Source organism: Microtus ochrogaster, chromosome 6 (genome assembly GCF_000317375.1).
Source record: "Microtus ochrogaster isolate Prairie Vole_2 chromosome 6, MicOch1.0, whole genome shotgun sequence".
NCBI lineage: Eukaryota > Metazoa > Chordata > Mammalia > Rodentia > Cricetidae > Microtus > Microtus ochrogaster.
In genome coordinates, this window is record NC_022013.1 from 49,482,665 (window position 1) to 49,506,375 (window position 23,711).

Below are 23,711 nucleotides of genomic sequence, written 5' to 3' on the forward strand. Positions count from 1 at the left end.
TAGTTCCAGGACAGGCTCCAAAGCCACAGAGAAACCCTGTCTAGAAAACACAAAAAAAAAAAAAAAACAAAAAAAAAACAAAAAAAAGTCTCCAAACATTGCCAAATGTCCCTGAGGGGCAAGCCCTCCATCTCAGTGGAGAGCCCTAGGCTTACAGAGGGGAAAGGTTGTTAGAGCGTGTGGGAGGAGAAGAAACGGCAGGTGTAGAAGTCAGAACAATATGGAACTCGGTTTTCAATTTGTTCAATAAAATACCACAAACTGTGGTTAAAAAAACACAGGTTTATGGTTGCGTGCCGTGATTGTAGGCTGCGGGTTCCAAGGCAGGTCTTGCTGGACAAGAACCCAAACGTGGGCAGGACTGTTCTTGGTGGGTACTTAGGCAGCCTCTGTATGTGATCCTGTGGTCCCTGGATGTCCGCAAAGCTGGCACTGCCAAGCTGAGCCCTCATCATGATGCCATCTCTCTGGCTTTCAGCTCTCCTGCCTTTTCACCATTTAGAGACTCCCAGGCCATGGAAAATTTCCCATGTTAAAGTCAGCTGATAGCAGCCTTCATCCTGTTTGTTTTGAAACCCAACATGTTTCACAGGTTTCAGGTCTTTGAGTGTGGACAAAGTTAAGAGGACCAACATTATCTTAGCAACTGTTCTGTTGCTGTGAAGAGACACCATGACCAAAATAATTTATAAAAGGAAGGATTTTCTGGGTGGCGGTGGTGCACGCCTTTAATCCCAGCACTCGGGAGGCAGAGGCAGGCAAATCTCTGTGAGTTCGAGACCAGCCTGGTCTACAAGAGCTAGTTACAGGCTCCAAAGCTACAGATAAGCCCTGTATTAAAAATCTAAGAAAAAAAAAAGGAAGCATTTAATTGGGGGCTCTTGATTATTTTCTAAGGATGAGTCCATGACCATCAGGGTGAGGAGCGAGGTATCAGGCAGGCAGGTGGGCATGGTTCTGAAGCAGTAGGTAAGAGTTTCCATAGCAAGGCCCTGCCTCAATTGAAAACACACACACACACACACACACACACACACACACACACACACACACACACAGCCCTAAGCATTAACAAGTTAGAGAACTCTCACATTGAAGTGAGAATAATATTGAAAATGCTTTCGTTGTGGTCATATTAATGGTGGGTGTGCTATCAGTGATGAATTGATTGCAACAGGTTCAACCTACAGACACCAAACGGGGGACCAAGAAATCCATCTTAAATGTAGTTGATCTTTCGAAATACTTTGAGTTATTTATTTTTAACTGTGGAACCATTTCTCCAACCCCAAAGATGATTACTTTTTGAATATTCCTTTCTGATGAGTGAAATAATCCCGCTCAGTTGATAATTAAACTCTGGACCGAAGTAGTAGGTTTATACTCTCACAGACAGTCTAGGGATTAGACAATGCATAATCACACTCCCCACCGGTGGCTCCTAAACCAGCACGGGCCAATAACGAACCTCCCTGAATAACAAGGAGAGATGCAAGCAAATTAGTTGAGGTGTTTATAATGCCAATTAAAGGAAGTTATTAATTGTGAAGGGATGAGGTGCTCTTTACTGCAGTTTGAAAGTATACTGTATATGTGCCAGGTACATCTTCAAATGCATGGTTTTTTTTTTCTTTCTGGTTTTGGTTTTTTGAGATAGGGTTTCTCTGTGTAACCCTGGCTGTCCTGGAACTCACTCTGTAGACCAGGCTGGTCTCGAACTCACAGAGATCCGCCTGCCTCTGCCTCCCGAGTGCTGGGATTAAAGGAGTGTGCCACCACCGCCCGGCTTGGCAGAAGATTTATTGCTGTGGGTTTTTCTGGGGAGTGGAGGGTGTAGAGGTAGGGTCTTGCTATTGCTATGTAGTTTAGTCTGGGCAGAATCCATGCCAATCTTATTTCAGCCTCCTAAATGTTGGCATTACTTCTGGCATTACCATGATTTTTAAATTTATTTAACTTTTATTTTATGTGCATTGCTGAGAAGGTATCAGGTCTCCTGGAACTGGAGTTACAGATAGCTGTGAGCTGCCATGTGGGTGCTGGGAATTGAACCGGGGTACTCTGGAAGAGCAGCCAGTGCTCTTAACCACTGAGCCATCTCTCCTGCCCGGAGAGGGATGTTTAAAGGAAACAGTCTTTCCTACCAACAGCCCCTATTTGCCTTTATTTCACTGCATGTCTGGTGGCAGTGTTCACTGCAAATCAATAATTAAAATCTTCAAACTGGCCAGCCTTCCCAAAACTGAAACAGGAGTGATGACAGGGGTTGGAGAGAGGACTTCTGGGTAAAAACTGACACTTTGTGTTATTCTCTGTGAGGTGGTTGTTGGTTAAAACGTAGCTTGAGCTGGGCAGTCATCCCAGCACTCGGAAGGCAGAAGCAGGTGGATCCCTGTGAGTTTGAGGCCAGTCCAGTCTACAAGGCGAGTTCCAGGACAGGCTCCGAAGCTACATAGAGAAAGCCTGTAAATAACAAATAAAATAAGACATAGCTTGTACCTGTGACCTCACCCAGCTCTCTCAGGCCAGCTTCACTTTGCAGAACAAACTTACGACAACTGTCCCTTCCCCGAGTGAAGAACAGTCAGAACACTGATTTCATGCATCCCAAACCAAAGCCAAGGAGGTCAGTTTGTTTTTTTTTTCTCTTTGTTTTTGTTTTTCAAGAAAGGGTTTCTCTGTATAGCCCTGGCTGTCCTGGAACTCACTCTGTAAACCAGGCTGGCCTCAGACGAGCGCCATTGCTGGGTTTATAGGCCAGAAGAAGCTCTATCACATAAGAAAGCTGCGCAGTTGTGTGCAGGGGATCTGCTGGCCTGTAACCCTCCAGGAGGGGGTGAGGGTGGAGTCAAGATCATGGAGGCTTGCTAGCTAACTCATGAAAATTCACCAAGTCTAGTGGTAAAAAAAAAAGAAAAGAAAAGAAAATTCACCAAGTAAACCATGCGGTGGTGGCACATGCCTTTAATTCCAGTACAGGCAGGCCAATCTCTGTGAGTTCGAGGCCAGCCTGGTCTACAGAGTAAGTTCCAGGATAGCCAAAGCTACACAAAGAAACCTGTCTTGAAAAACAAAAACAAACCAAAAGGAAAGCAAAACCAAACAAACAAACAAACAAAATCCAGTGACTTCCAGGCTCAGTGAGACTTGGACTTACAAGGAAGATAGAGCACTAACTACATGTGCAGCCCTCCTGTGGGCCTGCTCTGGCATTTGTACATGCTCGCATGAGCACACCCATGCATGTACACACACACATACACACACAACATGCTCTTGACACACAAATTAGACTCTCTTGTCTCTGCTTCTCAAGGTATGCTCCACCATGACCAGTTAAGTCTTTATCACTTTAAGCCCCTGAGAGCTGGGGGCTATAACCTACCCTATTCTAGCACAACAGCTGTACGAATGTGGCTTAGGAATTTCAGAGTTTAACAGTGGAATCTGAATGATGAAGAGTTGAAAGGAACAAAGTTATTGTATAGAATCTTTATTCATCTTTAAGAAACTTTTGAGCAAGCCGGGTGATGGTGGCGCACGCCTTTAATCCCAGCACTCGGGAGGCAGAGGCAGGTGGATCTCTATGAGTTCGAGACCAGCCTGGTCTACAGAGCTAGTGCCAGGACAGGCTCCAAAGCCACAGAGAAACCCTGTCTCGAAAAAAACCAAAAAAAAAAAAAAAAAAAAGAAACTTTTGAGCAGAAACGTGATAAGAAATTAGCTAATAGTAGCAAGTGTTCAATAGAATACAGCATCCTAGGCTTAACGGTGTATACCTGTGATCTCAGCACTTCAGAGCTCCAGGCAGGAGGGTCAGGAGTTCAAGGCCATCACTGAAGAGCAAGTTCTAAGTAAGCCTGGACTATAGAGGCCCTGTCTCAAAATAAATGAGAGAAAGAGACAGGAGAGGGGGAGAGAGAGGGAGAGAAGCTTAAGGGTAGCAGGATTCAACGTAGAGAAAACTCTCTGGTGGGAAAATAGACTAAGGACCTAGTGTGGCGGTGCACACATGTGATCCCAGCACTCAGGAAGCAGAGAACTGTGAAATTGAGGCTAGCCTGGACTACAAAGGAAGACCTTACCAAAACAAAAAGCAAACAAACAAACCAAACAGTAACTGGAGACCAGGGAGATGGTTCAGCATGCTAAAGTGCTGCCCAGCAAGCCTGATGACCTGAGTTTGACCCCCAGAGACCATGTGAAAGGCCGGATGTGATGGTACGTACCTCTAATTCCAGCATTCCTATAGCGAGTTTGGAGGCAGACACAGAATTGCCGGCAAGCTCATGGGTCAGCCTGGAGACTCTTGTTTCAACAAAGTGGGAGAACTCCCAAAAGTTTTCCTCTGCCATCCACACCTCTGCATATCCATGTCCAAGTATGCATGTCTCTTCTGCCCTCTGAACACATACACTAAGACAAAACAACACACACACACACACAAAAGGCCCCCAACAAAACCCAGGAATGCATGTAGCTTAGTGATGGAGAAGTTGCTTAGCATGTTCAAGGCCCTGAGTTAGATCCCTAACACCATACGCACAAACTAAAGAAAAATTTAGGAGGCTTGAGATGGCTCAGCAGTTAAGAACACTTGTTCTAGTAGGGTGGTGGTGCAGGCCTTTAACCCCAGCATTTGGGAGGCAGATTCTGTGAGTTCAAGGCCAGCCTAGTCTACAGAGTGAGTTCCAGGACAGCTAGGGCTGTTACACAGAGAAACCCTGTCTCGACAAACAAAACAAAAAGAATACTTGTTCTTACAGAGAACCAGGTTTGATTCCCAGCACCCACGTGGCAGCTCATGGGAATCTGATACCTTTTGCTGGTACCAGGCATACATGAAGAATACATACATACATGCAGGCAAAATACTCATAAACATAAACCAATCTATAAAAAATAAAAATTAGGCTGGAGAGATGGTTCAGTGATTAGAAGCCCTGGCTGCTCTTCCAAAGGAGCTGGGTTCAATTCCTAGCATCAACATGGTTCTCACAGCTGTCTGTAACTCCAGTTCAGGGAATCCGACATCCTCACACATAGATATGCAGGCAAAACACCAGCACACATAAAAAGGCACATGCCTTTAATCCCAGCACACAGGAGCCAGGGACAACCTGGTCTACACAGGACAGCCAGAACCATGCAAAGAAACACTGTCTTGAAAACCAAAAATAGATTAATTAATTAAATTAAAAGGTAGTAACAGGTTACTGAAAACATAAGACCCATTGCTTATTTTATAATCAGGGTCAACATAGGCTATGCTGCCATGAGAGCAGGGCAAGTGGCAGTCCCTAGCGCAGTGAAGTCTTCCTCTGGCTGGCAGGGTTGAGCAGCTCTCAATTTGTAGCTGTGCCTTCTGGAGCTTGGGCTTCTTTTTCTTTTTCTTTTTTTTTCTTTTTTTTTTTTTTTTTTTTTTTTTTGAGACAGGGTTTCTCTGTGTAGCTTTGGTCCCTGGAACTAATTCTTGTAGACCAGGTTGGCCTCAAACTCACAAAGATCTGCCTGGCTTTGCCTCCCAAGTGCTGGGATTAAAGGCGTGTACCACAACTGCTCGGCTTGGAGCTTGGGCTTCTATGGTTATTTGCAGTTTGGGAAAGCAGGGAAGGAGTGTCTACTCTTGTCCTGAATTGCAGAATAACTCATAAGACTTCTACCTAAACAAGAGTTTAGCTGTGTATTCTGGTGGCAAGAAGCTTTGGTAGACACGTGGTGTTGTCTTTGCCACACTCAGAGGGCAACAATAAAAGTATCTAACACGGCCTTTTTCACAAGACTGAGAGAGATCCCAAAATTTGATAACATGATGGGTATAAAAAACAAAAGTCCCCTCATACATTGCTGGTGGTTTAAATTGGTACAAACTCTGTGGAAAAAATTGGACAATGACTTAAAATTGATTTTTCTTAAATTTATTTTTGTGTGTGATTTGCTTGCATGCATGTAAGCGCACTATGTACATGCCTGGTGCCCATGCACCCAAAAGAGCATCAGATCTCTTGGAACTGGAGTTAAAGACATTGTGAGTTGCTGTGTGGGTGCTGGGAATTGAACCAGGGACCTCCAGAACAGCTAGTGCTCTTAATCTGAGTCATCTCTCCAGCCCCTAAAATTGTTATTTTAAATCCAAGTTTACTTTTATCTTACTTCTGTGTAAGTGTTGGTGTTAGGATGTGGACATAAATGTAAATACTCTTGAAGGCCAGAGGAGGGTGAGGAATCCCCTGGAGCTAGAGTTTCAGGTGGTTGCCAGTTGCCTGATAAGGATGCTGGGAACTGAACTCTGGTCCCCCTCAAGAATATTAAGTGTTCTGCGTTGGGTGGTGGCGGCACACGCCTTTAATCCCAGCACTTGGGAGGCAGAGGCCAGCAGATCTCTGTTGAGTTCAAGGCCAGCCTGGTCTACCAGAGCTAGTTCCAGGATAGGCTCCAAAAAGCTACAGAGAAACGCTGTCTCGAACCCCTCACACACAAAAAATAGGTGCACTCACTAGCAGAGAACACTGCCTTTCCCTTGGATCTTTTTATAACTGGGCCACTCCGAGGGGGATCTTCTGCAGTTCACGCAGGGTTCTCAACCTTCCTAGTGCTGCAGCCTTCATGTTGTGGTAACCCCAACCATAAAGATATTTTCATTGCTACTTTACAATTGTGATTTTGCTACTGTTACAGAATCATAATGTAAACATGATATTCAGGATGGCTGATATTCGACCTGTATGACAGTATCCTTCCACCCCCAAAGGGGTCTCGAAATGAAGGGAATGAAGCTCTTTGTGGACAAATAAGCTCCTAGATAACGATGCAAGGAACTTATCATGTATAATACCCTGCAATTGGGGTAAAAATAACTAATAGACATTTTAATATTTCCTGAGCCAGGTGTGATGGTATATACATACAATCCCATCACACACAAGGACTGCTGCCTGAGGCCAGCGTGGGATCCATAGCAAGACTCTCTCACCCAGAAGTTATTTCTTCTAGTTGGAAGAGTGCTTGCCTAGCACACACAAGGCAGACTCTATCCCGAGCACCATATAAACTGGGTAAAGTAGATGTGGCAGACACCAGCAGTCTCCATCCTCCAAAATGTCAGTTCAAGGCCTGTTACTATCTCAAAATCTAAAGTCAAATCCAAGAAACTGATCTCACCTAATGCCTTCAGAACAGGAATCTGGGAGGCAGATTTAGAGCTCTCTGTAGACCAGGCTGGACTTGAACTCAGAGATTCACAGCCTCTGCCTCCTAAGCAGAGATGGAAAGGTGTACAATTAAGGCACTTAATGCAGAGCCTGCTACTCACAGCCTTCTTTGAGACAGGCTTGTACTGCTGATACCCTTGCCTACCTCCCAAGTGTGTGGATAAAAGGTGTGCTCTCTGGTACACCATTTAAGCATATACTTCAGTGGCAAAATCCATTTGTTATGTACCCGTTCCTTGTTAAGTTGTAAGACCAACTACTAACCTCAGTAATTGAGGTCAACCTGGGTTATACATTAAGACCGTCTCATAAAGAAACCAAGAGTGTGCAGGCAGAGGTAGGTAGATGAGTTCCAGTACAGTTTACATACCAGTTCCAAACCACCCAGGGCAACATAGATCTTTCCTCAAGACAAAAATAATAGCTTGCATGTTGATGCATGCCTATGATCCTGGTCCATGTGAGGTGGAGGCAGGAGTTAAATGACACCTCAGATAACTGAAACCATCTGAAATAAAACCGAAAACTTTAGCAGTGATCACGGACCATCTGCTAGGATTCCAATTGTCTGGGGAAAGACTGTGGAACTGAGGGGGCAGCACAGGTTTGCTAAGGATTTTAGTTTGCATAACAAAGACTAGGACAAACTTAGGACCTCTAGCTGCTGTGTGGAGAAACCTCAAGGATGGCAAGGATAAAGGCAAGCTTCTGTAATGCTGACAGGCCTTTAGCAGACAATCTTTCCAGGGCTGAGCCAGTGTCAGGCCCAAGCAGTTTCCTAACTTAGTATACATTTTCTCTCAAATGATGCTTCCATTTCTACGGTAAGCATCTTGTGCAGGTTTTCATTTGCTTTTACATAAATGATAACATAAGGTACACTTGTTTAACAGACATTTATTACTTTAGTTGAACAACCTCTATACAATTTGTTTTGCCGAATATAAAAGAATTCTAGGTCAAGATTTTTATCTAGTATTTTCTGGAAATCAGTAAAATCCTTTAGAAATCTGAAGAGAAAGAGTTTAAGAAAAGCTTCAATTAGATTGTTAAGCCCACTAACCCAGATCCCTGATAAGGGCTGTACTGTCTATTCATTCCACACTCATCCTGGGACCTAGTCCAAGGCATGGCACAAACAAAACTTGGTAGTTGTGTGTGGCCTTGGTGAAATGTCAACCTCTGAGAAATATACCTGGGACAAGTACCACCAACCACTACCAAAGGAAAGACTAATGAAGTCATATGGCCAACTGCTTTCCTTACCCCCAAGATGAATTGACTGGCCCAGGATTGACCCAACCATCCTTGTTATGTGGCTAGAAGCTTCCTAATGGCTGGATACTATCTTGACCACAACTTTTTAAGAGTTCACTTGGCTGGCATTAATTGAAGCCCACATGGCACCCATCACTGGACTACAAACGCTAAGGGAAATAATCTTCTGAGGGCAACCTCACCCCACCCAAAATTCAATCACCACCACCTTCGAAACACCAAGGAGTCAACACAGATTACTGGACATCAAGCTCATCCTCCTGAGATCCAACAGAATATGGAAGCCTCTTCCAACTTTACCTGGTTCTTCTGAAAATGGGGCACTGGATTCAATCTCAAATTGTGGGTTGTAGCTGAACTCCCTTGTCTAAGCGTGTTCACAAAACAAGCTGGAAGCTTCTCTTCCTACATTTCTAAGCAAAATCCCAAGTCTAAAGTAAGCAGCCACTTCAGTGACTATAAGATTTTATCATACCAAGAAAGCTGCAGGTTCTATCACATACACCAAACACTTCTACAGGGCAAGTCCTTCATACATAGGATACCACATGGTGTAAGCCATACACTGAACCCAAGCAGATAATGCAGACAGAAAGGTCACCAGAAACAAGATATACCATCACTGTAATCTTCAAACATCATTGCACTTTAACCACTATAATCCACAAAACACTCATGACAATCTGCGACAGTCTTAACAGACAAATAACACCTTTAAGCAGACAGGACGGTCCTAAACGGTTTATTGGGTATGAATTGTACAAACATCACGTATATTAGCGGTAACGGTGGAGCTGCAGAGTGTTGCGCCTTCTCCAGGCTGCACGGCGAGAGCCACCAATAGTGTGGTGGAACTTGTGGCCCTTTCCAAGGCCACGGCTTTTGCGACCTGCAGATGTCAGCCCACGCATCTCTCTGTGCTTGTGGACCGGTTTGGTGATCCACTGGGTGTCAGGGTTTCTTCTGATAGCTTTATGGAATGGATCGATGAGGATAACCTCAAAAAACTTGTATGTGGAATCTTCGCCAACCCAGTAAGAATTCAGGACTCTCAGAGCCCCACAGTGGCGTCCAGCTCTCTCCTAAAACGGGGGAAAAGCCTAGTCAGTCTTCTGTACTGCCCATGGCAACAACTCAGACAAAAACCCTTCCTCCCAACTCTGCATCACCAGAGACCAAAGCAGGCCAAGTCCCCCTCACTAAAGCCCAGCGTAAAAGACAGATATGCAGACAGAAACATCATCCTTCTTATTCTCCCGCCCAACAAAACCATACAAACACCGGGCATGGAGTGAATTCTGTCAGTCCCCTCCAGCAACAGGGGTCAGGGCCATGGCCTTATACAAGAGTCAATGAATAAAAAGCTTCCATATTTTGGAAAGGGGTCCCTGACCACAGAACACAACTTAGCAGTCCAGAAGAAAAACGTTATATTAGCAACATAGCTAAATGTAATATGAGAACAGCTCAAAAATTTACCGCCTTCAAAAGCTTAGGCTCTGCAAGGACCTAGCTCACTAAAACAAACAAAAATCTTCTTAGAAAAAAAAAAGCAAGCAAACAAAAATCTTCTTAGTATAAACCTAAAACCTAAGCACCAAGCAGTAGCAAGAGTTTTGATACTAGCTGCTCTTTGCCAAGGTTAAGTACAAAACACCTCCAAGCCCACCTTGCGCCCAGTCAAATTCCACCGTGGTCCCCATTTCTTCCAGCCCACAACCCCTAACGGGTTGCCAGGACAACCATTACCCCGATCCGTTTACCTCAGCAACAGACTGAAGGCTTCGGGCAAACTTTAGCTGGTTCACACCATGATGGACAGGCTTGCCGTAGGTCGCACCCTTGGGCACCGGGCGTTTGCGGCCACCACGGCGGACGCGAATCCTGTATATGACGTAACCTGGACAGGGACAAACCCACCGCCGACAGGTGAGACTCAGTACCGAGCTAGTGACAACCGCGGAAGGATGGGGGAACCAGGGATCGCCCACTCGGGACATCTCGGGCCACCACGCACCTTGCTTGGCCTTGTAGCCCAGCCTCCGTGCTTTGTCGGGCCGGGTGGGGCGGGGAGCCCGGTGCAGCGCGGACAGCTGGCGGTACTGCCAGCAGCGGACCCTCAGCAGGAAGCGCATCACGTCCGACTGCTTCTTCCGCCACAGCTCCTGGATGTACTTGTATGCGCCCATCTTGGCTCACCTTCGGGGGGGGGGGGGGAGAAGCACATCGCAGGGCGATGGCGGTCAGGAAGGCGGCGACCAGAACCGCTCCGTCCACGGGGAACGGGAACGGCTCGGCGCTAGCGGCGGGTCCGAGGAGCCTGACTTGGGGACGCGATCGTCACCGCCCGCGAGTTTCGCTCCAGCCAGGCTTCCTCTACGCCCGGGCCCAGCTCGGATCCTGCCGCCATCGCGTCTCCCGCAAGCCTCCCGGACGGCTGCGACTCCGCGCCCGCTCCACCCCGCATCCTGACCGAACGCTCGCGGGAGGACGAAGCTCAGAGGCGGCGGTGCCGCCGGGCCCGGATGGCTGAAGACCGGAGCGATTCGCCACGGATAGAAATGCAAATCCCGCCCGACCTGCCTACCTGATGGCCGCCGTCAGAGGAAAGGAAGAAGCCTTTCTCCCACAATCCCTTTTGTGGCTCCTCCCTCCGCCTCGGCGGTTCTCCTTCCGGTGGGGCGGGAGTGGCCGCGCAGGGCCTCATGGGGCTTGTAGTTCCAACATCTGAGCCGGTGGTTTTCCACGTGTGTCCGCCCCCCCCCCCCGCGCGCTCTCAGCGTCGCCTCTGAACTGCAAAGGCTGCGCGAGGCGTTGAGCCCTCAGGCGTCACGGCTGCGGTTCCTGAGGAGGCAGGTCGGGGACCGCAGTGACCGGCGTGCCTCTGTCTCACTGCCCCGCGGTGCCAGGTTGGTGTCTCCGCCGGCTCCGCTCCGTAATCCCGGAGCAGAGTGACAGCAGGACAACCACCGGGTGGGCGTAGGTGCAAGTGGCTGCACGCGTGGGCCTCGCGCGTGTCCGTGAAGCCCGCCGGGGACCTGCGGGACCAGGCCGCCTCCTCCTGCCCTTCCTGGGGTGTATGGGAGTCTGAGGTGCTAAGGTCAGAACGCGGGGGCTTCATTTTATGGATGGTTTTAGTATAGCAAATTCTTCATTTGCTAAGCCTCCTTAAGTGCGACTGTTTCAGGAAGAAATGCCCAGGATGCTGGCATTCTGCATTGCGTTCTTTATTAAGAGATAATGGTTTGCTGGCGTTTTTGCAGCTCCAGAATTTTCTTTTTTTCATACAGTCGTGTGGTTTTAATAAAGTCTGCTCTTGTGGCCAAGGTTGGTAGGGCACGGTGGGGCAGAAGGAATGGGAGGAGAGGAGGGAGCGGAAACTCTGGTGGAGTGTAAAATAGATTAATTAGTTAAATTAAAAAATATGATTTCTCTTTTAGAACATTCTTGTTTTTTTTTAAGATTTATTTTTAGTTTATGTGTGTTTGTTTGCATGTATGTATGTGCACCCCAGAACTGAACCACACATGTAGGTGCTGGGACCTGAATGAGAAAGTGCTCTAACTTCCGAGCCTCTCCAGCCCTCAGGACCAGATTTTATTTTTCTATATAACGTTAACTGTCCTGGAAACTTGATGGATCGTCTAGACTAGCCTCAAACCTGCACAGACCCTCTATGCTTTCCCCTCAAGTCAGGAGGCTGTGCTCGCCCTGCCTGGCCTCTACTGCAATACGTTTCATGGCTCACATAAAGCACTCATCATTTTATAGATTGTAGATCAGAAATAAAGCTAGGTGAAAGTCACGGTGTTGGGGCTGGAGAGATGACTCAGTAGTTAAGAGCATTGACTGTTCTTCCGGAGGACCCGGATTCAATTCCCAGCACCCACGCAGCTCACAACTCTCTGTAACTCCAGCTCCAGGAGTTCTGATACCCTCACACAGACATACATGCAAGCAAAATACCAATGAGCATTAAATACAAATAAATTTTTAAAAATTCAGGGTGTCAGAAAGAAGAGCAGCCCAAGGCCGCCTGCCTCTCTTGGCTGTGGGCGGCTCTCACCTTGCACTCAATCATTCCCTCTCCTTAAAACTTCTCATAAATACCCCTGTGGAGAGCTCCGCCTCCATCTTGATTTCTGTGTCTCAAGCTAATTCAATCCACATGCAAAATTTCTTCTAAAGTAAGGTCTCAAAGGTTTCCAGGATTAGAACGGGGGGGGGGCATTTTGGGGAGTCCATTTCTATAAATTGGGGGTGGAGAGCTAGAGAGATGGTTCACTGGTTTAGGGGACCCTGGTACCCACATTGCAATTTAGCTTCAGTCCCAGGGGATCTGATACCCTCTTCCTGGCTTCCAAGGGTACCAGGCATGAGTATGGCACACACACATACATGCTGGCAAAAAACCCTTATACATTAAGCCACTGTGTAGGTGCTGGGAATCAAACTCAGGTCCTCTGCAAGAACAGTCGGTTGCTCTTAACCATGGAGCTATTGCTATGACCCCTTAAAAGGTGTTTTGTTTTTGTTTTTGTTTTGTTTTTTTTTGTCACACAGAGTGGTTCACACCTTTAATCCTAGGATTTGGGATGTAGAGGTAGGAGAATCTCTGAGTCTACATAGTAAGTTTCTAGGACAGCCATAGCTACACAGTGAGACCATCTCAAAAATTTTCTTAAATTACTTATTTGTGCATGCATGTAAAGGTAGAAGTTGAGAGGACAACCTGTGGGAACTGGTTATCAAACTCAGCTCATCAGACTGGGTAGCAGGTATTTTTCCCCATTGGTGAGCTGGGTTTTGAGACAGGGTTTTTCTATATACCTCTGGTTGTCCTGGAACTTGCTATATAGACCAGGCTCTGTCAAACTCACAGAGACCTGCTTGTCTCTGCCTGCCACATGCCAAAATTAAGGACTGCACCACCATGCCTGCTGGCTTACAATTCGACCTTTTTTTCTTTATTATTTTCATTGGTCTTTTGCCTCTATGTATGTTTGTGTGTATGTGTGTGGCGGGCGGGTATTAGATCCCCTGGAACTGGAGTTAGACAGTTTTGAGCTGCCATGTGAGTGCTGGGAATTGAATGAACCTCTGAGGCATCTCTCCAGCCCTACCATATGACTTTTTATTTTCTTTCATTTTTACTAATTTATTTACTTATTTTGTTTTTTTGAGACAAGTGTCCCTGTAGCTTTGGAGCCTGTTCTGGAACTCAGGCTGGCCTTGAACTCAGAGATTCACCTGCCCCAGCCTCCCAAGTACAGAGATTAAAGGCGTGCACCACCACCACCACCCGGACCATTTGACTTATTTTTTTTTAAATATTTATTATGTATACAATGTTCTGTCTGTGTGTATGCCTGCAGGTCAGAAGAGGGCACCAGACCTTATTACAGATGGTTGTGAGCCACCATGTGGTTGCTGGGAATTGAACTCAGGACCTTTGGAAGAGCAGGCATTGCTCTTAACCTCTGAGCCATCTCTCCAGCCCCCATTTGACTTTTTAAAAGTGACTTTTCTGCTGTTTCTACTGAACCATTTACCTTAGCTGCCACTATCCTGTCTTTTGGAAAAACAAAAGCCTTAAGGAAAATGGTACCTTACTCATGGTAATCCTCCAGTCTCAGCACTTTTTGCGTCTATTCCAGAGGGTTGGGATTGTAGGCATGAGCAGCCATGCATAGATATCAACAGCCAAGTTGGTCTCTAACTCACTATGTAGCTGGCACTGGTCCTCCTCTGCCTTTCGAGTGCTGGGATTGCACACATCTCCATTCAGGTGTCTTTAGAGTCTATCCAGACGATTCTGTGGCAATCTATAAGACACTCTTAACAGAGAGCCTGGGGAATGGCATGTGGAAAGATTATCTTATTCTCTATCACCCTTCTACTGTTTGGAGTTTCCCCTATATTACTGGTTCAACTTAAACTTTAAGGAAGAGAAAGGGATTTATTTCAGCGTGTCCAGGATAAGGTGCCCTCTCTTTTTTCCACAGTGCTGTTGCAAGAGAAGATGGGAAAGGGCTGCAAGGTTGTCGTTTGTGGGTTGTTGTCTGTTGGGAAAACTGCCATTCTGGAGCAACTCCTTTATGGGAATCATACTATCGGTAAGATCATCCTTCTTTGTTTCTCTCTAGATCTGGAACTGGTGCAGGACACGTGCTGGTCACGCTAAGTGGTGTAAAGGAGACTGAGTAGGGACAAGGAAATTGGGTTTTGTTGAAGTCCAGCAGTGCTTCTGCAGGTTATCTAGCAGGTCAGAAACAAGTGGCAGGCAGACATGGATAATATGAAAACGGGCTCTGTGCACCTGCATCAGAAGGGTCTAGGAACCCTAGGGTCTCTGCGGTAGCAACGCCGATGCCATTCTTCAGTCACAGTGGTCTAGTGCTGTATAGGCTTAAAAATGAAAAAATGATGTTTGCTACAGTGTGACCCAATTTAGTAACCTGGGACTATCTCATTTATTCCTTTGATGAGCAGTTTCCTGTTTTATCATACTGTATATGACAATGCTTTATAGATCTGCAGAGGTGAAGATAATGTTTCTGGCTTAAGTGAGGTCATGATTTTGGTAGAGAAGTTAAATGAACTTAGGTTTATGTAAAAGAGTAAATACAGATCTTTAAAGCATTTCTTTCTTGGTACATAGCTTAGAGAACATTTTATCTTTTATTATTTTGATGACTTTTTTTGGTTTTTTCTTGAGACAGGTTTCTCTGTAGCCTTGCCTGTCCTGGAACTTGCTATTAGATCAGGCTGGCCTCGAACTCAAGAGATCAGCCTGCCTCTGCCTCCTTGAGTGCTGGGATTAAAGGTGTGTGCCACCACTGCCCGGTTTTTTTATTGTCATTTTTATATAGAAGATAAAAATTTACATTTTTTGTAGACCTAATGCTAGGCTAATTCTAATAAGGCCAAAAGAAAGTTTTTGTTTGAGACAAGGTGTCATGTAGCTCAAGCTGGCCTCAGATTCCTACAAGTTGAGGCTGACGTTGAACGACTGGTCCTCCTGTTTACACCACCCAAGTGCTGGATTTATAAGTGTGTCACCCCAATGCTATAAGAAGAAACTTTTTTTTTTTTGAGGCTGGCTATCCTGGAAGTCACTGTAGACCAGGCTAACTTTGAAATCACAGAGATCCCCATGCCTCTGTCTCCCAAGTGTTAGGATTAAAAGTGTACACCACCGGCCGGGTGGTGGTGGCGCACACCTTTAATCCCAGCACTCGGGAGGCAGAGGCAGGCGGATCTCTGTGAGTTCGAGACCAGCCTGGTCTACAGAGCTAGTTCCAGGACAGGCTCCAAAGCCACAGAGAAACCCTGTCTCGAAAAACCAAAAAAAAAAAAAAAAAAAGAAATCAGTAAAGTGTGATTATTGCATATGGAGACCTAGAAAGTCAGCTCAGTGGGAAAGGGAACTAGTGAATAACTGTCCCTGGTTCCTTCTAATGCAGGCATGGAGGACTGCGAGACGATGGAAGACGTGTATATGGCCTCGGTGGAGACAGACCGCGGGGTGAAGGAGCAGCTCCACTTATACGACACGCGAGGCCTGCAGGAAGGCGTGGAACTGCCAAAGCATTACTTCTCTTTCGCTGACGGCTTTGTTCTTGTGTACAGTGTGAATAACCTGGAGTCCTTTCAAAGGGTGGAGCTTCTGAAGAAGGAAATCGATAAATTCAAAGACAAGAAAGAGGTGAGTGGCTATTTCAGATCTGTTAGAATTGTAGGGTAGGGTGCACACACTTAGAAATCAGTTGTATTAGCAGTATCTGCAGACACAGGGTGTGGGGACTGGCTGAGCCCACAGCGCAAGCATCACTTTCTGCCTTTTTCTGGGTTACACTGTCCAAGGTGCTTTTCTCGCTTCCCAGCTCAGGCCCTACATAGCTTAGTCATGTGTGCCATCACTGCTTCTTCAGGCTTTTAGGATGTCTGTGGCAAAATAGGGCTCTTGTCATTTAACACCTCCCCCCCGCCCCAAAGCTAATAACCAGTCATCAGCTCCCACCTATTTGCCACTTTCCTTCTGCCTGGAATTCTCTAACCACTGCATACCTAGCAAATAAATAAATCTCAAAAAGAGGAAAAGGAAATAAAGAAATAATAAACCTAAACCTTTAAAAAATATATACAGACTGTATGCACTCAGGAAAAAGTGAGGTGATGCCTTCTCTTATTTCTCTCATACCTAAGGACACCAGCACCAGCTTAGTACTGGGATTAATCTGGCCTCATGCTTACTAGTTAAATTCTCTACGTCCCCAGTCTTTTAGTTTTTAAACTTTGTTTTTGGTAGGGTCTAACTAAATTGCCCTTTGAACTTTCAATCCTCCTGCCTCAACTCCAGAGCAGATGAGATTACTGGCTCTGTCATTTAAGTAAAGCAGTCTGCCAAGTGGAGGAGCAATCCTTGTTTGTCCCTTTCGCAGTGTCCCAGTGTGGTCTTCCCATCATTTTCCCTCAGGTGGCAATTGTCGTGCTGGGAAACAAAATCGACCTCTCCGAGCAGAGACAAGTAGACGCTGAAGTGGCACAGCGGTGGGCGAAAAGCGAGAAGGTGAAGCTGTGGGAGGTGACAGTGACAGACCGGAGGACGCTGATCGAACCCTTCACTTTACTAGCCAGCAAGCTCTCCCAGCCCCAGAGCAAATCCAGCTTCCCTTTGCCAGGCAGGAAGAACAAAGGGAACTCCAATTCTGAAAACTGAGTCAGATCTTGAAATGTCTGTAGCATGGCACAGTTATGATGTAACATGGCCCTTTACAAAACCACCTCCGGGCCTAAGTGGTAATTCAATGCACTTTACACTATAATTAACTTATTGGGCTTATTTATTACTGTTAGACATATTTTATCTTTGTTATTTATGTTGTACTTGTCATTAATAGTAAAATAAAATATGGAATGTATGCGATGTTCCATGGGAACCTTCCAGCCTGTCAGGAACTGTCATACTCCTTGTAATTTCATGCAGATTCCTCACTGTGAACATAATTTCAAAAAGGCTTATTCCTGTATGTCTAGGATGTGTGTGTGCAGCCAACTTTCTCTTTCCATCTATGCCTAAGTTCCAGAGGCTGAACTCAAGCTGCTGGACTTGCATGGCAAGCACCCTTTCAGTAGCGAAGGTTGAATAGGACTGGAAAGATTGGTCAGTAGTTAAGACCCAGGTTCAACTGCTAGTACCTACACGGTGGCTCGCAACCACCAGTAACTGATTCCACGGGATCCAGTGTCCTCTTTTGGCTTCTTCAGGTACCACATGCACAGAGAGGAAATGAACACAGCCGGGTCAGGGTTGTTCTTAATATTGTTTATTAGCACAGTAACAAATGCAGACGTAAGAAGTCTAAAACACATAACCAGTCCACTGAGCAGTTCCTATTTCACGCCTACAGTTAACAGCTTAAGGTATTTCACTACAGGGTTCCACAAATCCTGATTCAACCTTTAAAGTAACTTGCATATGAAATAAAAAACATTAACTACTCATTTCCTACATGGTGTCTCATAGCCAGGTGTCCATTTTACATATACGAGGTAACAATCTCTACAAACTGTTAAATACCATTGTTTTCCTCTAAGAAGGAAAAACAAATTCCAACTTTTTAAAAGAAGAAAATAGGACTTTGCATCAATGGCCAAGTGTGTAACCTATACAAATGTAAGCTGATTTTGAAATTACAGTAGACTACACTCAATGAATCCCAAGTGTCTACACGCGCATTCTTTCCTGTTGTACTAAAAGTAAACTAATCTCGCAAAACTGACAGCTCTAAAAGTCACTATTACCAATTTGTCTACTGTAGCAAGATACCTTAAGTTACAACAAAATCTTAGGAAGTAAGACTGAATAATATCTGTTATAGAAATACCCTACTCTTTACCAATTCCCACCCTCCCCCACCCTTTCAAAATCATAAGCAGCTCTCTTCTGTGACAGACAGGTAATGTAAGAACTGAAAACCCAGTTTATGTAGCGTATCTCTTGGTCCACTGTCTGGCCATTCTGTCGTGTTCTGCTCTGTTGGTCATGTACTGAGTGGCAATACTTCCCACCAAAGGGTCAGCTGAAAGAAAAAGATGTAGACACTTTAGATAGAAACATACAGCAAACAGTTATGACCATGCCCTATGCCTGAAACACTCACCAGGGGGTTTTCTTCTAATTGTTAAAAACCAAATTTAAAAAGATTTGTTTTATGTGTATGGATACTCTGCCTGCATGCTGTAGATGTGGGCTGCCATGCAGTGGCTGGGAATTGAACCTGGGCTCTCTGCAAGAATAACTGCTCTTAACAGATGGGCCATTTTTCCAGCCCCATCTTCTAATCTTAATATAAAGTAAAACAAGGGAGGATGGGAGGAGTCTTGCTAAAAAATGGAGTGGCCTGGCTGTATTTTCTTATTCTTTTCTCTCCCAACAAGTAACACTTCTGTTCTTCATGTGTATGACCAAACTTACAAGTCTGGACATCCAGAGCTCCAGGACCAGCTCTGCTCACTGATTAGAGCACTGTGGATGCTGTGAAGTCTTTGTGCCCAGTGCAATTGACACTATCTACTGTACTCTGTATATATTGTACTCTGTATCCTGGAGAAGGCCAAAGCCCAGACCTCCAAATAGATGTTCTTCTCTGAAAATGGAATGCCTAATAAATTTGTATGTGAAAGCAGAAAAATAAGTTCTTTTTATTTTAAAATGATTAGTCCCGGTAATTACAATTCTGCAATCACCACATACTTGGCAGAAAAATACCACTTTCAAAAGTGAGAACTGTCTGTGGAGCAAGTGCTCACTGAACCACTACCCAAACAGGGAGGCAACAGACCCACCCACCCACCCAGCCTCAGTGCTAACTTAGAATAGTTGCTTTTCCAACTAGTGGGTTAAATTCTCAATTAAAATGTCCTTTGAAAATTTGGGTCTTAGTTTATGCGGAAGACAAGTACCTTTTCATTTAGTAAAAAGCAAAGCACTGAAGATGATCAGCCTTACCAGGATTGCAGTCTGTAAGGAGTGAGCAGATAGAGAGGAGAACTTTCGAGATGGTTAGTGCTGGGCTCCAGTTGTCTTTCAATATGTCCAAGCAAATAACTCCTTGACTATTAATATTACAGTGATAAATTCTTGTACGAAATGTAACCTAAAAATAAGGTTATTGTCAAAGAGCATTCAGGTAGGAGACTATGTACTGTATTTCAGCTGACTAATCCCTAAGATGTATAAGACTTGGCTGTAAGGCGCTACAGAGCTTGCTCACGCCATCTCCTTTCATTTTAAGGCAATGCTAATTGCCAAAGGCAAAGGGAGTCCAACACTCACTCTATTCTTTTTCTTTCTTGCTTTTTTTTAAGACATGGTTTCTCTGTGTAACAGCCCTGGCTGTTCTGGAACTCACTCTGTAGTCCAGGCTGGCCTCGAACTCACAGAGATCTGCCTGCCTCTGCTGGGATTAAAGGTGTGTGTCAACACCGTCAAGCAGGGTTTTTCTTTTCTTGATCAGGCTAAGCTCATACTATGTATCCCAAACAAACTGGAAATGTTTGATCCTCCTGCCTGCTGCCATTTCCAGAGTGTTGGGATGACATGTTTAGTTTAATTTTAATGCTTTAAATATGAGTATTTCTAAGTTTGAATTGTTGCTTGCTGACCTCTTGTGTTAGCTGGTAGTAATACACTGCTTTTGAGTAAGCTACACATCTTATAAGACTGACTATAAACAGCACAGGTTTTCAGCACATACCCCTAGACATGCCTATTGCCAACTGAGGTGCCAATCAGCAGTCACCACATTCACTAAAACTAGCAAACACTGCACACCCAAGAAGCTCAGATCTGGGCCGTACCTAAATCATAGACTTTACTAAAATGGAGTGCCCATGGGTAAAGAGGACACCAACACAAACATGGAAGAAATCTAGCTTTTGTGACTACATTTAAAAAGTTTTGATGTATCTTTTACAGAAACAGTCAAATCTGGGAATATGTAGATTTCTTACCTTTGGAGGCTTGAAGGGATACTCTGGTGTAAAAGTTATATCGAGGAAGAACACACCACCTTCATACACAGATCCCGGGGGCCCGAGAATGGTTGATCTCCACTCATAGATGTTGTCGCCTTTGGGACCAGCACTGAAAAATAACACCACCAGCAGATAAAGGACAGCGACACCATCTCAGAAAAGAGCCCCCCCCCCCATCCTTTTGGTTTAATGTCTGGGTTCTCTTCATAAAGACTGTGGTATAAACTCATCATCCATCAGAAAGTAAACCATGACAGAATAACATCTGGTCCATGCCAAGCTTACTAGTTATAACCAGACATACTTTCAACTCTCAAACGTCTTTACATGTAAGGTAACAGCAATTAAAGATGTGTCTTGGAAGCTAAGTTGGTGATCTCAAGAAACCCAGAACAAGTCTCACTCACTCAGTACGTGTGTCTCCTCCTAGCACTTCTCATCCCTCCCCCTCCCCAAAGCCCCTCCCTCCCAGGGGCTGGGCTTCCGCTTCCCTTCCCCCAGCTCCTCTACATTATAACTCAGCTGTTCTGACTATGGTCTCTAGGTTCACGAACTCTATTGGCTTTTCTGGTTTCTCTCTTGGTTCGCTTGCCCTTGTCTCTCTCCTTTCTCATCTCCCTCCACTCCTGGGCATGGCCCTGTTTGGTCTGCTGGCCAGCTTCAGTCTGGACTCTCCCAGATGCTTCTGCCTGTTCTCCCCCTTCTTCCTACAATAAAGCTTTCTCTTCAACCACGCCCAGGACAGATCATGTCCTCATCTGTCATCCAGTGGCAAGTTTTCTCAGAGCTGCACCATCTCTTGTAACTATCGCTAGTGCCAAGAGTCTCATTTTCTGACTCACAGGCTGACTCTTCCTTGTGCTTTCTCCATAATCTTCACCCTACTAAAATGCTTGGCAGAGTTTAGCCAGGCTAGCCTATTAGTGAACTCCAGATTGAGATAAAGACATACACAGTTGACATACACAGTCCACATCACATTTATGGACATGTACACACACACACACACACACACACACACACACACACACACACACACACACACACACTGCTTTAGCCAACAGATTTCTAAGCTCCTCCACTTTTGGTCCCCCAAGACAGAGTGGCCCAGGCTGGCTTAGAAGTCATGATCCTCTTGACTCAGCTCCCACAAATGCTGGGTCATCTGTAATCCCAACTTGTTGACTAGACTTTTTACTTTATAAACTAATGTGAATGAGAAAAGAGAATGTCAAGTGTGTAATCAGTTTTTACTTTAGTGAAACTTGAATAAGCCATTAACCAAACCCTATTCTTGTTAAATATGTTTGGTTATACCCTCATTTGGCTAGAGTATCTTTCTTAAAATATTGCATTGGCTTCCAGAGTGCTTTGTATCCAAGCACCTTAACAAAAGTAGTAAAGCTTCCCCTCTAATTATAAGATCTATGAAGAGTGTAATACAACCTACATCAGTAAGGAAATTACTATGGCAAGGACAAGAGTTGGGAAACAGTACATTCTGCATGCAACCAGATGGCACCGGAGCAGACAAAACTATTCCTCTCGATCCCCACAGAGATTTCTCTGTGTAGTTTCTCTGGCTATCCTCAAACTCAGGGATCCTCCTGCCTCTGCCTCTTGACTGCTACAACTAAAGGCGTGTGCCACCACCTGGCTCAAAACTGCTCTTCTTTTTTTTTTTGGTTTTTCGAGACAGGGTTTCTCTGTGGTTTTGGAGCCTATCCTGGAACTAGCTCTTGTAGACCAGGCTGGTCTCGAACTCACAGAGATCCGCCTGCCTCTGCCTCCCGAGTGCTGGGATTAAAGGCGTGCGCCACCACTGCCCGGCTAAAACTGCTCTTCTTAATACACCAGATTTGTTCAAAATCTCAATGAATGCTTACACACAGGGCAGAGTGTCAAATGTCCATATTTGGGGTCTGAACAAGACAAATGTCCTCAAAAAACTTCTGTTAACTAATTCAAAGCCAGTCCCTCCCCCCTCCAGGGGACAGAGATAAAGTAGAAAGGAAAGGGAACAGAAGACCACTTGTAGAATACTCCTTAAACCTAAACACACATTTTCTTCCTCCTGTTTGACTCAAAGTTAGGATGAGAGAAGGAAGAAAATAACATGAAGAGAACAAGCTGGGGGTGAAAACATTTAACACTAGTTCCAGGACAGGCAGACCTGTTACATAGAGAAACCCTGTCTCAAAAAACCAAAATCAAAACAAACAAAAAAACCAATCATCAGGAGTCATACTTTTAAAAATATCTGGCTTGATAATGCTAAGAAGTCAACCTAGAAAGAAATAAGAGGGCCAGTACCCTAGAATTGACATTGCCTCTTAAAAACAGAGCTTAGCAACATGCAGACTCTAAATGCAACTGATGGTCTCAAACTTGACTGAACATCAGAATAAAACATGGAGCTAAAGGTTCCTTAGCTCCCTTGGCCGGCCGTACTGTACTGAGTGTGTAAAAGATGCTCCAGTTACCCATATGGAGACACCACTGCTTCTCCTACAGGAGGTTCACAAGTGGACTCAAGTATAGGTCACTGGAAGTTGAGCCTGGACCCTACAGTCTACCACCTGGGACACAACTAGAAACGGAATCAAGACTGTTCCTTTGTAAGCTTGAGAAAGGTGTAGAGAAAGAGTTACAAATCTAGGAATCAATATAAACAGTTTTGTGCAAAGAAAAAGCTGTGTTGCACCATTGTGTTATATTTCAAAAAACGAAGAATAAGGCGGGCCATATATCCAAAGCTGTACAAGGAAAAGGTCTGTTCACACCCTCTCTCCAGTCCTCTTTCCTGAAATAGTATCACTGTGTTGTCTGGGCTGATCGCACTCTGGTGGTGACTCTCCTGCCAAGGCCTCCAAACGCTGGCATGATAGATATGTGCCATTGCACCCAGCTGCCCGTCCATTTTCGGCTAAAATGGCTGAGCAGGTTTATACTAAGGCAGCATCTCCACTGAGTCAACAATGACCCCAAGGTGCATGTGACCCCATGGCACATGCTCACCTCATTAATGGTACATTGCTGACTATAGTTATTTATTTATTTAAATATTTATTGGTTTTCAAGACAGAGTTTTTCTGTGTAACAGCCTTGGCTGTCCTGGAACTCACTCTGTAGACTGGCCTTGAACTCAGAGATCTGCCTGCAACTGCAGGGATTAAAGGC

At 45.1% G+C, this 23,711-nt stretch overlaps 3 protein-coding genes across 6 annotated transcripts in view; 1 reads left to right on the forward strand and 2 right to left on the reverse strand.

The window, feature by feature from the left end:
* Positions 1-8,092: 8,092 nt before the first annotated feature.
* Rpl15 (ribosomal protein L15) lies at positions 8,093-11,162 on the reverse strand. Its single transcript, XM_005348561.3, has 4 exons — positions 11,077-11,162; positions 10,507-10,688; positions 10,253-10,389; positions 8,093-9,571 (listed from the first exon to the last, which is right to left on the reverse strand). The coding sequence occupies exons 2-4, from the start codon at positions 10,676-10,678 to the stop codon at positions 9,266-9,268; spliced, it is 615 nt and encodes a 204-aa protein (XP_005348618.1). The 5' UTR covers positions 10,679-10,688; positions 11,077-11,162; the 3' UTR covers positions 8,093-9,265.
* Positions 11,163-11,258: 96 nt separating this feature from the next.
* Nkiras1 (NFKB inhibitor interacting Ras like 1) lies at positions 11,259-19,189 on the forward strand. Of its 2 annotated transcripts, none has more exons than XM_005348565.3 (4): positions 11,259-11,398; positions 14,495-14,605; positions 15,956-16,197; positions 16,969-19,189. In XM_005348565.3, exons 2-4 carry the CDS (start codon positions 14,512-14,514, stop codon positions 17,209-17,211), a joined length of 579 nt encoding a protein of 192 aa, XP_005348622.1. In that variant the 5' UTR covers positions 11,259-11,398; positions 14,495-14,511; the 3' UTR covers positions 17,212-19,189. The 2 variants fall into 2 exon arrangements, with proteins under 2 accessions (XP_005348622.1, XP_005348623.1); XM_005348566.2 differs by lacking the exon at positions 11,259-11,398 and adding an exon at positions 11,428-11,589.
* The window catches only part of Ube2e1 (ubiquitin conjugating enzyme E2 E1), a 58,397-nt gene continuing 52,871 nt past the window's right edge, over positions 18,186-23,711 (reverse strand). For all 3 annotated transcript variants that reach the window (XM_026779663.1, XM_005348563.3, XM_013346861.2), the window contains exons 4-6: positions 20,508-20,640; positions 19,504-19,651; positions 18,186-18,574 (exon numbers count right to left, since the gene is read on the reverse strand). In XM_026779663.1, coding sequence (XP_026635464.1) covers positions 18,477-18,574; positions 19,504-19,651; positions 20,508-20,640 — 379 coding nt within the window. In that variant the 3' untranslated portion in view covers positions 18,186-18,476. The remainder of the gene's footprint in view (positions 18,575-19,503; positions 19,652-20,507; positions 20,641-23,711) is intronic.

What these genes read in the sequence shown, in the direction of transcription:
- Rpl15 (XM_005348561.3), bottom strand. Translation starts at nt 10,678, where the DNA reads ATGGGCGCATACAAGTACATCCAGGAGCTGTGGCGGAAGAAGCAGTCG. An exon ending in GGGCTACAAGGCCAAGCAAG is followed by an intron (nt 10,390 to 10,506) that starts GTGCGTGGTGGC and finishes GTCCCTGTCCAG; the next exon opens with GTTACGTCATATACAGGATT. An exon ending in GCCTTCAGTCTGTTGCTGAG is followed by an intron (nt 9,572 to 10,252) that starts GTAAACGGATCG and finishes CCCCCGTTTTAG; the next exon opens with GAGAGAGCTGGACGCCACTG.
- Nkiras1 (XM_005348565.3), top strand. Translation starts at nt 14,512, where the DNA reads ATGGGAAAGGGCTGCAAGGTTGTCGTTTGTGGGTTGTTGTCTGTTGGG. An exon ending in TTATGGGAATCATACTATCG is followed by an intron (nt 14,606 to 15,955) that starts GTAAGATCATCC and finishes CTTCTAATGCAG; the next exon opens with GCATGGAGGACTGCGAGACG. An exon ending in AATTCAAAGACAAGAAAGAG is followed by an intron (nt 16,198 to 16,968) that starts GTGAGTGGCTAT and finishes ATTTTCCCTCAG; the next exon opens with GTGGCAATTGTCGTGCTGGG.